General features: G+C 39.2%; 1 protein-coding gene across 1 annotated transcript in view; it reads left to right on the top strand.

Moving 5' to 3' along the window:
- Nucleotides 1–16,516, top strand: part of LOC128647638 (uncharacterized) — a 205,253-nt gene that overhangs the window by 114,295 nt on the left and 74,442 nt on the right. Inside the window, exon 4 of the mRNA XM_053700391.1 lies at nucleotides 6,303–6,348. Coding sequence (XP_053556366.1) covers nucleotides 6,303–6,348 — 46 coding nt within the window. The remainder of the gene's footprint in view (nucleotides 1–6,302; nucleotides 6,349–16,516) is intronic.

Consider the following 16,516-nt stretch of genomic DNA (forward strand, 5'->3'; position numbering starts at 1 on the left):
TCTCCCCTCCTCCTCTCTCTCCCTCCCCTCCTCTCTCTCCCCCCCTCCTCTCTCTCCCCCCTCCTCTCCTCCCTCTCTCCCCCCCCCTCCTCTCTCCCTCTCTCCACCCCTCCTCTCTCCCCCCCTCCTCTCTTCCCCCCCTCTCTCTCTCTCCCCCCCTCCTCTCTCTCTCTCTCCCCCCTCCTCTCACTCCCCCTCTCTTTTGCGCTCTCTCCCCCTCTCTTTTGTGCTCTCTCTCTCTTCCCCTCCTCTCTCTCTCTCTCTCCCCCTCCTCTCTCTCTCTCCCCCCTCCTCTCTCTCTCTCCCCTCCTCTCTCTCTCTCCCCTCCTCTCTCTCTCCCCTCCTCTCTCTCTCCCCTCCTCTCTCTCTCTCTCTCCCCTCCTCTCTCTCTCCCCTCCTCTCTGTCTCTCAGTCTACCCTCTCTATCTCGCGACCGTGCCCGTCCACGCCCCTTTTACGACATTCACGCCCGATCACGCCCCCTTCATGCTGACCACTCCCACTTCTTGCCGCAGATGAGATCAGCTAGGGAGTAGGACTCAAAGGCCAGGTGTCCTTGTGCTGTCTCTACTGCGCATGACAGCTTCGGACAAACACACTTGGCCTTTTATATAATAGGATGTGTGTGTTATATGTATATGTGTGTGTTATATGTATATGTGTGTGTATGTGTGTGTATGTGTTTTTATGTGTTTGTGTGGGTATGTATATGTGTGTTTGTGTGTGTATGTGTGGGTATGTTTATGTGTGTGTTATGTATGTGTGTAGGTGTGTATGTATATGTGTGGTGTGTGTGGTAATATAATATATGTAGTATGTGTATGTGTGTTAAAGTATGTATATGTGTGTGTATGTATATGGTGTGTGGTATGTATATGTGTGTTTGTGTGGGTATGTATATGTGTGTGTGTATGCATGTGTGTTGTTGTGTGTGTGTGTGTGTGTATGTATATGTGTGTGTGTGTGTGTGTATGTATGTATATATGTGTGTATGTGTGTATGTATGTATATATGTGTGTGTGTGTGTGTGTGTGTGTGTGTATGTGTATGTATATGTGTGTATGTTATATGTATATGTGTGTGTATGTGTGTGTGGGTATGTATATGTGTGTGTATGTATATGTGTGTTTGTGTGGGTATGTATATGTGTGTGTATGTAAATGTGTGTGTGTGTATGTATATTTGTGTGTGTGTGTTATATATATATATATATATATATATATATATATATATATATATATATATATATATGTGTATATATATATGTTGTGTATGTATGTGTGTATGTATGTATATATGTGTGTGTTATATGTATATGTGTGTATATGTATATGTGTGTGTATGTATATGTGTGTGTATGTATGTGTGTGATTTGTGTATGTGTGTGTTTTTGTGTATGTATGTATATGTGTGTGTGTATGTATATGTGTATGTATGTATATGTGTGTTTGTGTATGTGTGTATGTATATGTGTGTTTGTGTATGTATGTATGTATATGTGTGTGTGTATTATATGTGTTTATGTGTATGTGTGTGTGTGTGTATGTGTGTGTATGTATATGTGTGTTTATTTGTGTGTATGTGTGTGTTGTGTTGTACAGGGAGTGCAGAATTATTAGGCAAGTTGTATTTTTGAGGATTAATTTTATTATTGAACAACAACCATGTTCTCAATGAACCCAAAAAACTATTAATATCAAAGCTGAATAGTTTTGGAAGTAGTTTTAGTTTGTTTTTAGTTATAGCTATTTTAGGGGATATCTTGTGTGTGCAGGTGACTATTACTGTGCATAATTATTAGGCAACTTAACAAAAAACAAATATATACCCAATTTCACTTATTTATTTTTACCAGTGAAACCAATATAACATCTCAACATTCACAAATATACATTTCTGACATTCAAAAATAAAACAAAACAAAATCAGTGACCAATATAGCCACCTTTCTTTGCAAGGACACTCAAAAGCCTGCCATCCATGGATTCTGTCAGTGTTTTTGATCTGTTCACCATCAACATTGCGTGCAGCAGCAAACCACAGCCTCCCAGACACTGTTCAGAGAGGTGTACTGTTTTCCCTCCTTGTAAATCTCACATTTGATGATGGACCACAGGTTCTCAATGGGGGTTCTGATCAGGTGAACAAGGAGGCCATGTCATTAGATTTTCTTCTTGTATACCCTTTCTTGCCAGCCACGCTGTGGAGTTACTTGGACGCGTGTGATGGAGCATTGTCCTGCATGAAAATCATGTTTTTCTTAGAAGGATGCAGACTTCTTCTGTACCACTGCTTGAAGAAGGTGTCTTCCAGAAACTGGCAGTAGGAACTGGGAGTTGAAGCTTGACTCCATCCTCAACCCGAAAAGGCCCCACAAGCTCATCTTTGATGATACCAGCCCAAACCAGTACTCCACCTCCCACCGTTGCTGGCGTCTGAGTCGGACTGGAGCTCTCTGCCCTTTACCAATCCAGCCACGGGCCCATCCATCTGGGCCCATCAAGACTCACCCTCATTTCATCAGTCCATAAAACCTTAGAAAAATCAGTCTTGAGATATTTCTTGGGCCCAGTCTTGACGTTTCAGCTTGTGTGTCTTGTTCAGTGGTGGCCGTCTTTCAGCCTTTCTTACCTTGGCCATGTCTCTGAGTATTGCACACCTTGTGCTTTTGGGGCACTCCAGTGATGTTGCAGCTCTGAAATATGGCCAAACTGGTGGCTAGTGGCATCTTGGCAGCTGCACGCTTGACTTTTCTCAGTTCATGGGCAGTTATTTTGCGCCTTGGTTTTTCCATACGCTTCTTGCGACCCTGTTGACTATTTTGAATTAAACGCTTGATTGTTCGAATTGATCACGCTTCAGAAGGCTTTGCAATTTTAAGAGTGCTGCATCCCTCTGCAAGATATCTCACTATTTTTACTTTTCTGAGCCTGTCAAGTCCTTCTTTTGACCCATTTTGCCAAAGGAAAGGAAGTTGCCTAATAATTATGCACACCTGATATACGGTGTTGATGTCATTAGACCACACCCCTTCTCATTACAGAGATGCACATCACCCTAATATGCTTAATTGGTAGTAGGGCTTTTCGAGCCTATACAGCTTGAGTAAGACAACATGCATAAAGAGGATGATGTGGTCAAAAATACTCATTTGCCTAATAATTCTGCACTCCCTGTATGTGTGTTATATGTATACTAGTTCTAAAGCCCGTTCACACGGGCCATTTTTTGCAGTACAGCGGTCCCACCCCTTGTGCTCTCTCTCCTCCCCCTCTCTTTTGCTCTCTCTCTCTCCCCCCCTCTCTTTGATTCTCTCTCCCCCCTCTCTTTTGAGCTCTCTCTCTCCCCCTCTCTTTTGCGCTCTCTCCCCATCTCTTTTGCGCTCTCTCTCTCTCCCCCTCTCCTCTCTCTCTCCCCCTCTTTTGCTCTCTCTCTCTCCCCCTCTTTTGCTCTCTCTCTCTCCCCCCTTTTGCTCTCTCTCTCCCCCCTCTCTTTTGCTCTCTCTCCCCCCTCTCTTTTGCTCTCTCTCCCCCCTCTCTTTTGCGCTCTCTCACCCCCTCTCTTTTGCGCTCTCTCCCCCCCTCTCTTTTGCTCTCTCTCCCCCCTCTCTTTTGCTCTCTCTCCCCCCTCTCTTTTGTGCTCTCTCTCTCTCCCCCCTTTCTTTTGCGCTCTCTCTATCCCCCTCTCTTTGCGCTCTCTCTATCCCCCTCTCTTTTGCGCTCTCTCTCTCCCCCCTCTTTTGCGCTCTCTCTCCCCCATCTCTTTTGCGCTCTCTCTCCCCCTCTCATTTGAGCTCTCTCCCCCATCTCTTTTGCGCTCTCTGTCCCCCTCTCTTTTGAGCTCTCTCTCCCCCCCCTCTCTCCCCCCTCTCTCCCCCATCTCTCCCCCATCTCTTTTGCGCTCTCTCCCCCCCTCTCTTTTGAGCTCTCTCTCCCCCCCTCTCTCTCCCTCCCCCCTCCTCTCTCTCTCCCCCCTCCTCTCTCTCTCCCCCCTCCCCTCTCCCCCTCCCCCCTCCCCTCTCCCCCTCCCCCCTCCTCTCTCCCTCTCTCTCTCCCCTCTCCTTCTCTCTCTCTCTCCCCTCTCCTCTCTCCCCCTCCTCTCTCCCCCTCTTTTGTGCTCTCTCCCCCCTCTCTTTTGTGCTCTCTCTCTCCCCCTCTTTTGCTCTCTCTCCCCCCTCTCTTTTGCTCTCTCTCTCTCCCCCATCTCTTTTGCACTCTCACCCCCTCCTCTCTCTCTCTCCTCTCTTTCTCTCCCCCCCTCTCCTCTCTCTCTCCCCCTCTCCTCTCTCTCTCCCCCCTCTCCTCTCTCTCTCCCCCCCCCTCTCCTCTCTCTCTCCCCCCTCTCCTCTCTCTCCCCCCCTCTCCTCTCTCTCTCCCCCTCTCCTCTCTCTCTCTCTCTCTCTCCCCCCTCTCTCACACTCCCCCTCTCCCCTCTCTCACACTCCCCCTCTCCCCTCTCTCTATCTCGTAAACATGCCCGGCCACGCCCCTTTTATGACCATTCACGCCAGGTCACGCACACTTCTGCCGCAGATGAGATCAGCTAGGAAGTAGGACTCAAAGGCCAGGTGTCCTCGAGCTGTCTCTACTGTGCATGACAGCTTCGGACAAACACACTTTGTCTTTTATATAATAGGATGTGTGTGTTATATGTATGTGTGTATGTGTGTGTATGTGTTTGTGTGGGCATGTTTATGTGTGTGTATGTATGTGTGTGTATGTGTGTGTAGATGTGTATGTATATGTGTGTGTGTGTGTGTATATATATGTGTGTGTGTGTGTATGTATATGTGTATGTGTGTGTATGTATATGTATGTATGTGTGTGTGTGTATATATATGTGTGTGTGTATGTATATGTGTATGTGTGTGTATGTATATGTGTGTGTATGTATATGTGTGTTTGTGCAGGTATGTATATGTGTGTGTATGTGTATATATATGTGTGTGTATGTATGTGTGTGTGTGTGTATATATATATAATATATATAATATATATAATATGTGTATGTGTATGTATGTGTTATATGTATATGTGTGTGTGCGAGAATAAGCTGACCTCTCCTTTGTAATTTAACAGCCCAAGGGGCTGATTTGACACTCCCTGCTAGCAGGAGATTGGCAGCGAATCTGCATTGGGCGACATTGCACAAGCATTTCATAAGGAATGCTTGTGCACTGCTAAATGATAATGATTCGCTGTCAGCATTTATCGATCTGTGTCTGACATGATCCGCTACAGTGGATCCTGTCTGTTTGCAAATTAATAAATCGGCCCCCAAATATGAATAACTGTGCACTATTCATTCCTGGTAACTGTCTATCCCACGTAGTAGGTAGCACTTCATCTATCTTCATAAACTATCTATCTATCTATCTATCATCTCTCTCTCTCGCTCACACTCTCTCTCTCGCTCACACTCTCTCTCTCGCTCACACTCTCTCTCTCGCTCACACTCTCTCTCTCGCTCACACTCTCTCTCTCGCTCACACTCTCTCTCTCGCTCACACTCTCTCTCTCGCTCACACTCTCTCTCTCGCTCACACTCTCTCTCTCTCGCTCACACTCTCTCTCTCTCGCTCACACTCTCTCTCTCTCGCTCACACTCTCTCTCTCTCGCTCACACTCTCTCTCTCTCGCTCACACTCTCTCTCTCTCGCTCACACTCTCTCTCTCGCTCACACTCTCACGCTCACACTCTCTCTCTCTCGCTCACGCTCACACTCTCTCTCTCTCTCTCTCGCTCACACTCACACTCTCTCTCTCTCTCTCGCTCACACTCACACTCTCTCTCTCTCTCGCTCACACTCACACTCTCTCTCTCTCTCTCTCGCTCACACTCACACTCACACTCTCTCTCTCTCTCGCTCACACACACTCTCTCGCTCACACACACTCTCTCGCTCACACACACTCTCTCGCTCACACTCTCTCGCTCACACTCTCTCGCTCACACTCTCTCGCTCACACTCTCTCTCTCTCGCTCACACTCTCTCTCTCTCGCTCACACTCTCTCTCTCTCGCTCACACTCTCTCTCTCTCGCTCACACTCTCTCTCTCTCGCTCACACTCTCTCTCTCTCGCTCACACTCTCTCTCTCTCGCTCACACTCTCTCTCTCTCTCGCTCACACTCTCTCTCTCTCGCCCACTCTCTCTCTCTCGCTCACACTCTCTCTCGCTCACACTCTCTCTCTCTCACTCTTCATAAACTCTTTTGCCCATCACACACCTCCTGCTTTGCTATTAAGGACTAAAATTCTGGATTTAGAAAATAATTGTGTCCTTTCTCTTTGTTTTTGCAGCGGCTCCTATGTCTGAGAATAACACTACAGAATTGCCCCCTGGCAGGTGAGTATTCCCATGCTGTGGTTACATCAGTGTACCTGATTATGGGTTAGGTTACAAGTGGAGTGCTAATTTACCTTACGTGCCTGCACCATTACAAGTGACTGGTTACTACTACCGCTAGCTTGCTGTAGCAATTAGTGCTCAGCAAATTATTTTCTAAATGTCACCTAATTGTCCCCAAAATACAGTGTATTAATCTTTATTAAAAAATAAAAATATCAGCATTTTTATTTTCTAATAAAGTAACTGCATAAATCAGTTATAAGGGGCTAAAGTTGGCGGGAGTGGGTTGTTTAAAAAAAACACAAAAAAAAAAAACAACCATTGCGGTATATGGCAAGTGTGCGTTCCCTGTAAATATATATACATATATATTTATGTCAAACCACACAAACTATTTAAAGCGCTAATATAACTAAGTCAATGAAACAAAGGCAAAAATGGGGACTACAGCAAAAATATAGGTCACCCAAATAGTGATGTAAGTGTCCAATCCAAAGTTAGTCAAAATGTCAGTTGCAATGTCAGTTGCAATGTCAGTTACAATGTCAGTTGCAATGTCAGTTGCAATGTCAGTTACAATGTCAGTTGCAATGTCAGTTGCAATGTCAGTTGCAATGGACTTTAGAAATAGCTGACTGAATGCAAAGCTAAATGCAAGAGTAAAAAAACCTTGAGTGGTAATGATACCGGTCTCCAGTATATGTGTTCTTGATAAAGTGGCAATCCTCATTCAGAAGATACCACAGGGAATATATAGCTGAGATTTGAAAGCTGTGATCCATATCCCCGGGTGCTGCTCCTCAGGACATAGGTTTCCTCAACGCGTTTCTCCCAACACCCGGTTGGGCTTTCTCAAGAGGTAAGTTGAATGACAGGTATGGCGTATGCAGGCTTTTTAGAAAGCAAAGTTCATAGAACTGCCCCTGGCGTGTTTGTATTAAGGGTCGCAACAAAAATGGATAGTTACATTAGATAGACACTACTGCTATACAATCAAATACAGAGTACCAACAATTAATATTAGATACAAAGTGCAAGAAATATTGGTAATACAATCTTTATCATGATACCGCTATAAAATAAACATATACTTCTTTAAAATTAATAAGGATATATAGTAAAAGAAAAAACTGAATATGTTTTGGAAATAAACACATGTAAATTCTAACATGAATAAAAAGTCTAACATGAATTAATACAAGTACATTTCATAATGCATAATATAAACAAACTCATGTGTATACTAATACATATATATATATATATATAATATATAAACTAACTCATGTGTATACTAATACACACATATATATAAACTAACTCATGTGTATACTAATATATATATATAAACTAACTCACGTGTATACTAATACACACATATATATAAACTAACTCATGTGTATACTAATACATATATATAAACTAACTCATGTGTATACTAATACATATATATATATATATATATATATATATATATATAAACTAACTCATGTGTATACTAATACACACATATATAATATATATATATATATAATAACTCATGTGTATACTAATACATATATATAAACTAACTCATGTGTATACTAATACATATATATATAAACTAACTCATGTGTATACTAATACATATATATAAACTAACTCATGTGTATACTAATACATATATATAAACTAACTCATGTGTATACTAATACATATATATAAACTAACTCATGTGTATACTAATACATATATATATATATATATATATATATAAACTAACTCATGTGTATACTAATACATATATATAACTAACTCATGTGTATACTAATACATATATATATAAAACTAACTCATGTGTATACTAATACATATATATATAAACTAACTCATGTGTATACTAATACATATATATATATATAAACTAACTCATGTGTATACTAATACATATATATATAAACTAACTCATGTGTATACTAATACATATATATAAACTAACTCATGTGTATACTAATACATATACAGGGAGTGCAGAATTATTAGGCAAATGAGTATTTTGACCACATCATCCTCTTTATGCATGTTGTCTTACTCCAAGCTGTATAGGCTCGAAAGCCTACTACCAATTAAGCATATTAGGTGATGTGCATCTCTGTAATGAGAAGGGGTGTGGTCTAATGACATCAACACCCTATATCAGGTGTGCATAATTATTAGGCAACTTCCTTTCCTTTGGCAAAATGGGTCAAAAGAAGGACTTGACAGGCTCAGAAAAGTAAAAAATAGTGAGATATCTTGCAGAGGGATGCAGCACTCTTAAAATTGCAAAGCTTCTGAAGCGTGATCATCGAACAATCAAGCGTTTCATTCAAAATAGTCAACAGGGTCACAAGAAGCGTGTGGAAAAACCAAGGCGCAAAATAACTGCCCATGAACTGAGAAAAGTCAAGCGTGCAGCTGCCAAGATGCCACTTGCCACCAGTTTTGGCCATATTTCAGAGCTGCAACATCACTGGAGTGCCCAAAAGCACAAGGTGTGCAATACTCAGAGACATGGCCAAGGTAAGAAAGGCTGAAAGACGACCACCACTGAACAAGACACACAAGCTGAAACGTCAAGACTGGGCCAAGAAATATCTCAAGACTGATTTTTCTAAGGTTTTATGGACTGATGAAATGAGAGTGAGTCTTGATGGGCCAAATGGATGGGCCCGTGGCTGGATTGGTAAAGGGCAGAGAGCTCAAGTCCGACTCAGACGCCAGCAAGGTGGAGGTGGAGTACTGGTTTGGGCTGGTATCATCAAAGATGAGCTTGTGGGGTCTTTTCGGGTTGAGGATGGAGTCAAGCTCAACTCCCAGTCCTACTGCCAGTTTCTGGAAGACACCTTCTTCAAGCAGTGGTACAGGAAGAAGTCTGCATCCTTCAATAAAAACATGATTTTCATGCAGGACAATGCTCCATCACACGCGTCCAAGTACTCCACAGCGTGGCTGGCAAGAAAGGGTATAAAAGAAGAAAATCTAATGACATGGCCTCCTTGTTCATCTGATCTGAACCCCATTGAGAACCTGTGGTCCATCATCAAATGTGAGATTTACAAGGAGGGAAAACAGTACACCTCTCTGAACAGTGTCTGGGAGGCTGTGGTTGCTGCTGCACGCAATGTTAATGGTGAACAGATCAAAACACTGACAGAATCCATGGATGGCAGGCTTTTGAGTGTCCTTGCAAAGAAAGGTGGCTATATTGGTCACTGATTTATTTTTGTTTTGTTTTTGAATGTCAGAAATGTATATTTGTGAATGTTGAGATGTTATATTGGTTTCACTGGTAAAAATAAATAATTGAAATGGGTATATATTTGTTTTTTGTTAAGTTGCCTAATAATTATGCACAGTAATAGTCACCTGCACACACAGATATCCCCCTAAAATAGCTATAACTAAAAACAAACTAAAAACTACTTCCAAAACTATTCAGCTTTGATATTAATGAGTTTTTTGGGTTCATTGAGAACATGGTTGTTGTTCAATAATAAAATGAATCCTCAAAAATACAACTTGCCTAATAATTCTGCACTCCCTGTATATAAACTAACTCATGTGTATACTAATACGTATATATATAAACTAACTCATGTGTATACTAATACATATATATAAACTAACTCATGTGTATACTAATACATATATATAAACTAACTCATGTGTATACTAATACATATATATATATATATAAACTAACTCATGTGTATACTAATACATATATATATATATATATATAATATATATATATATATATATAATATATAAACTAACTCATGTGTATACTAATACATATATATATAAACTAACTCATGTGTATACTAATACATATATATAAACTAACTCATGTGTATACTAATACATATATATAAACTAACTCATGTGTATACTAATACATATATATATAAACTAACTCATGTGTATACTAATACATATATATATAAACTAATACATATATATATAAACTAACTCATGTGTATACTAATACATATATATATAAACTAACTCATGTGTATACTAATACATATATATATATAAACTAACTCATGTGTATACTAATACATATATATAAACTAACTCATGTGTATACTAATGTAAATATATAAACTAACTCATGTGTATACTAATACATATATTAAACTAACTCATGTGTATACTAATACATATATATATAAACTAACTCATGTGTATACTAATACATATATATAAACTAACTCATGTGTATACTAATACATATATATAAACTAACTCATGTGTATACTAATACATATATATATATATATTATATATATATATATATTATATATATAATATATATATATAAACTAACTCATGTGTATACTAATACATATATATATATAAACTAACTCATGTGTATACTAATACATATATATATAAACTAACTCATGTGTATACTAATACATATATATATATATAAAACTAACTCATGTGTATACTAATACATATATATATATATATAAACTAACTCATTGTATACTAATTCATATATAAAACTAACTCATGTGTATACTAATACATATATATATATATATAAACTAACTCATGTGTATACTAATAAATATATATAAAACCATGAATCGAAGACCATAAATAAAAAAACTTGCTCTATAAAAAGCATATGATTAATAAGAGATAAATATACTGATAACTAAAGGGAGGAGAACAAAAGATCCCTATGACCCTTCATTTATGCCTGGATATCTATATTGACATTCAGACCCTTGGGCTCAGAGCTGTCTAATTTAAAAATCCATTAGGTCTCTTGTCTCTTAATTTTAACAGTCTATTATGTACTGATGGTGCAATCCAATCTATGACCTGAATTTTTAAGGATCTTGGATAACAATTATGAACTAGAAAGTGCTTGGATACACTCAGCTAGATTGCGAGTTTGGCGTTATGAGTGAAAAAGCATCATTATGGCCCATAACGCTGCTTTTTCCCTAACGCCGCTATTACAAGTCTTGTCAGAATAGCTGTACCGCACACCTTTTTGGCCGTCACGCAACGTCAGTACCGCACTTTAAGAAAAGTCCTTTTTCAATGGGACTCCCATAGCGCCGGTATTAGGAGTTTTGCGGTGAGGCCAAAAAGTGAGCGGTACAGCCTAAAATGACGAGATCTGTACCGCCATCTATTTTCCTTCTTGTTGTATTCCAAAAAACTAGCTCTATCTTATATGAGGGCTTTTTGTTTAGCTACTTGTAATAATTCTCTGTCATAACCCTTATCCAAGAACGTTCTTTCCAAAATTGATGATTCAGTTTCAAAATCATTCAAACTGCTACAGTTTCTTCTAAGCCTTAACTATTGACTATATGGTTCATTCTCTATCCAATTCTGTTTATGGGCACTTTGGCATCTATAAAGCTGTTTTTCTCAGTAGGTTTTCTATAATTCATTATTGATTCCAAATTCTGTTCATCATTGAATAAGATTAAGTCCAAAAACTTAATTCTGTTTTGGGAATGTTTCCTGTAAATTTGAGATTATAATTGTTGTTATTGATATACTCATAAAATCTCATAATGCTTTCTAGTGTACCCTTCCAGACAATTATTACATCGTCTATGTACCGATTATATTGAATTATGTTTTCACTAAATGGGATATTTGCCCAAATGTATCTATGCTCATAACTATTCACATATAAATTAGCATAGAAGGGGGCAAACGTCGTCCCCATTGCTGTGCCCTTGGTTTGTAAATAACATTTGTTTTCAAACTAAAAAAGTTATGCTGTAAAATAAATGAAATACTTTTAACTTAAAATTCAATATTCTTAATAATGATTCTCCAATTGTGTAGTTCATTTTCTATTTCTTTTACAAATGCTTTGTGAGGAATGCAGGTGTAAAGGGAAGACACATCACACATCACCCACCAGTAATCCTCTTCCATTTTAGACCTTCAAATCATTTTATTACTTTCATGGTGTCCTTATATATGCCTTAGTTTTTTTCACAATGGGTTGGAGGTAAAAATCTACATATTTGGACAAATTATCACATAAGAACCCTATCCCCGACACAATCGGTCTTCCAGGGGATTGATAGGGTCCTTATGGTTTTAGGGAATGGTAAAAAATAGACTTCTTAGGAAAAGGTCATATAGAAAATGATATTCATCATTATTCAAGATCTAATTATTTTTGGCTTCAGTTAACAGCCTATTCAGATCTCTTACAAATTTAGGAGTAGGGTCCTCATTTAATATAACATAAGTTTCTTTATCTCCTAGCAGATTAAAAGCTTCAGATAAATAATCCACTCTGTCTGTATAAATACCCCCCTTATTTGCCAACCTGAATACCACATTACTATTTCTGATAGTTTGTTTAATGATTCCGCTCTAAAATGGTTTGGTTGTCTTTAAACTTTTGTACCTTTTTGTATACATTTTAATGTTTCTTCAATATTTTTCCATACCATTTTAGTGAAAACTGGGATTTGGTCACTTGAGGGTAAAGGTTGATTTCTTTCTTAATAAAGAATGTTGTATTTCAGGTTCTGTTTCGTAGACAGATAATTTAAAAGATCCTCCATATTTATTTCTAGGGCATGGCAATTTCCTAATTCTATACTATTCTCTTGTTCAAAAGTTTTTAGTATTTTAAGAGTATCTAGGTCTTTAGATTTCAAATAGTCACCAGGCATAGATTTTTAATTGTTTTTTTTTTTAAATAATATCGTTGGAGAGTTAGTTTTCTTTCCTAAGATATGGTGAGTCCACGGAATCATCAATTACTAGTGGGACTATCACTCTGGCCAGCAGGAGGAGGCAAAGAGCACCACAGCAAAGCTGCTATAATTCACTTCCCCTACCCATAAACCCCAGTCATTCTCTTTGCCAGCTGTGCAAGGAGGAGGTGAAGTTTTGGTGTCTGATGGCTGTGCAGATGCTACCTGTAGCTTAAGTTTTGATGCCCAGGTGGAACCCCCAGTACCTTTTTGTTCTTCATGTATTAAAAGAAGCTAAGTGGATGCTGTTCAAGAGCCTTCTGTTTCAGATGTGCCGCAACTTTCCCTCAAGTGTTCCAATCCTATTCATCTGCCATGCAGTGCCCTGCGTTTCCTCTCATGATCCGTCTGGAGTTATTTAAGATATTGCTGCCCAGGTATCTTCTGCGGTATCTGAGGCGCTGTCTGGCTTTTTCCCATGTTGCAGGGAAAATGCAAAAGACATTTAAGAAACAGTAAGTAAGGTTTCTGATCCTGAAGTGGCTAATCAAAGTATTTCCTCTCAGAGTTCTGAGGATGAAGATTCTGAGGTGCATCTGAGGGTGAAATTTTGGATTCAGGAAGTATAATTCCTTCTACTGATGCTGAAGTTTGTGAAGGCTTGCTCAACTAAGAATTGGTTTAAACATTATTTTTTATGTACCTCTGATTTGCAAACATTATTAAATGTACAGATTGGTTTGAACTTTATGTCTCCAAGGGTGTTGCTGTTAAGGCACTGTCACAGCTTTTTTTCTTTATGTCCCAAGCCTATATGGCGTCACATGCAGTGCCCTGTGGTTCCTCTCAATCCCCTGGAGGAGTGTATTTGCTTACAGAAGTTGCAAGCTCAGTATCTTCTGCGGTATCTGTGGCTTGGTCTGTTTTCCTTTACTTCAGGAAAAAGGCAAGAGACATTTAAGTCCCAGATAAAGAGGGTTTCTGCTCCTCATGCTGCACACAGTTTGTCTTCCAAGTTAGTGAGGAGGATTCGCCGGTACTTTCTGAGGCTGAAATCTCAGATCTGGACAGTATAAATCCTTCATCTGTTACTGAAGTGGTATCCTTCAGTTGTTTGCTTCAAAGCCTCTTATATTGTCAGGAGCTTGGCTGACTGGATGACACCAATCCCTATCATTGTTTTTCCTTCTGAGTTTTGTGAACTTTATCAGTTCTATATTTTTCTTTACTCTGTAAAATGGTTCTAGACTGCTGTGACATGTTCACAGGATGTTATAGAGAATCTGGGGATATTTCTCCCTGTCTCACGTCCTTTTTTTGATTTCTTGTCGCTATCTCTCTTGAAATGCACAGTGTCTTTAGTAGAAGGGAACTTTCTACTTTTAATCAGAGAGCTTAGATCTCTGCAGAGATATCTAGTTTTCTTTCTGACATAGTATGAAGCAGGAGGTTAAATTTGTTCATTTAGAAAATGTCTTGTCTTATTAGACTTGCTGTACTAGAAACCGCATTGTGCTTAAATCTATGGTCAGCTGAGAAGCCTACCTGTGGTTTAGTGGTACAGCCTAGGCTTTATAGTTCTGCAGTTGCAGATTCATTGCTCTCTGTTTTCTCCAAATACACACTTCTAGTGTCTCCTTTTAAGATGAGACTTTGTTTGGGTCATGCCTTTTCAATCAATCTAAGTTTTCCTCCCAGTGGCAGATTTCTCTTTCTAGAGTATCTGCAATCCAAGTAGGATGAGATGCATCCTTGAACTGGATTCAGGGTCTTCATCTCTGGGAGTGACAGTTCCAGTCCCAGTTTGGAACGGATATAGGTAATTACCTCATATATTTCAGATTCTTCCTTCAAGTAGTATCCTTTCTCCTTTGTTCTAGCGGGCCTTTTCATAACGAACTTAGACCTTAAAGGGACAGTTTACTTAAATTTTCTCCCCTTTAATTGTTCCCAATGATCCACTTTAACCTGATGGAGTGTATTAAATTGTTTACAAGTAGCTCCTTTACCCTTATATTGGCATTGAAATAGCTGATTTAGCATGTGGTATCCCCACCTATTCGGAAAGTTTGTGGCCGCAGGTCCAAGCTATAGATAAGCTTTGTAAACACAGCCAGCAGAAGAAATGACACTCCCAGTGGCTATAAGAGATAAGTAATAAAATGTTAATTTTCCATTGTTCTCTCCAAATACTCATGATTGTTTTATTATGGACAGAATATAAGATAAAGAAGCAGGTATATGAACACAATGTGATAAAGTAATGAGATCTGATTATACCTACAAGCTCAACCCATTTTATAGGTTGGGCTTCAAAACACAAAATCAAGCTTTAATATACAGAAATAAACCTTAAAAGCTAATTTTCATACATTTTTACTCTCAGTTGGTAAAAAAAAGCAATTGTAAACACTTAAGGGAAAACTATTTTACAGTATACTATCCCTTTAAAGATTTATTGTTTCCTTAATCAAATCTTCTCTAGTTTTCTTAGTTTGCACCATCCCAGTCAGACCTTTAGGTCTTGGGATATTGGAAGTGTGTTTTTCTGGACAATATATAGTTCAGGTATCATCCTGACTTCGAGCTAACTCTCTTTTAAGAGATCTTGTCCAATCTTCTTTTCCGGGGATGGGAAATGAATCTGGAGAAGAGTTTCCTTGTTCTTCCACAAGGGTAATTTATTTGGGACTCCGCCACAATACCCTGAACGTACCCAATTTTGTTTGATCTCGGAAATTATGCAGAGTCAGGACTGGTCAGTACCTGGATAGGAGACCCTGGGAACACCAGGTGTGGTATGCTTGAACCTTATTTGATTCTTTATCTAGGAGATGTCTTTCAGAGGTCAGAAAATCAAGGATTTATTTCTTTTCCCCACTCTGCAGTCTTCTGTCCAGCCAACAGTAAGCTCTCGTGGCCCGTGGATAGCTTAGCCATCTTGCAACCAGGAGGTTGGGAGTTTGGATTTAGCTGCAGTTGATATTTATTCACTTTTCTGTGACCCTGTGTATGGAGGGAATTTGTCTGATGGTATTGCATGGACATCATTCATTTTGCTATTTTCCATGACATGGAGAACTTTTGGATCTGTCTTAAAGGATAGATTTAGATCAGATGACAAGAGACTCTCTTCCGTAGTATTTTTTCAATAGTATCTATCTCTGGGCGCATGCTTCTGGAGATATTCCTGGGTGATGTGACCACAGATGCCAATCTGTTGGGCTGGTAAGCTTTCTGGGTCTTGTTTAAGATTATGGACTCGGAATTGTCTGCTCTCCTCTTTAAACATCTTGGAGTTGAGAGCAATTCGCAATGCTCTGATGACTTGACCTCATACGTCCCTAACTTGATTCCAGTCAGACAATATCACCTCAAGGGTTTATATCAACCATTGGAGGAGGAACTAGGGGTTCCTTAGTCATGTAGGAGGGACTTGG

This window comes from Bombina bombina, chromosome 2 (genome assembly GCF_027579735.1).
Source record: "Bombina bombina isolate aBomBom1 chromosome 2, aBomBom1.pri, whole genome shotgun sequence".
Classification (NCBI taxonomy): domain Eukaryota; kingdom Metazoa; phylum Chordata; class Amphibia; order Anura; family Bombinatoridae; genus Bombina; species Bombina bombina.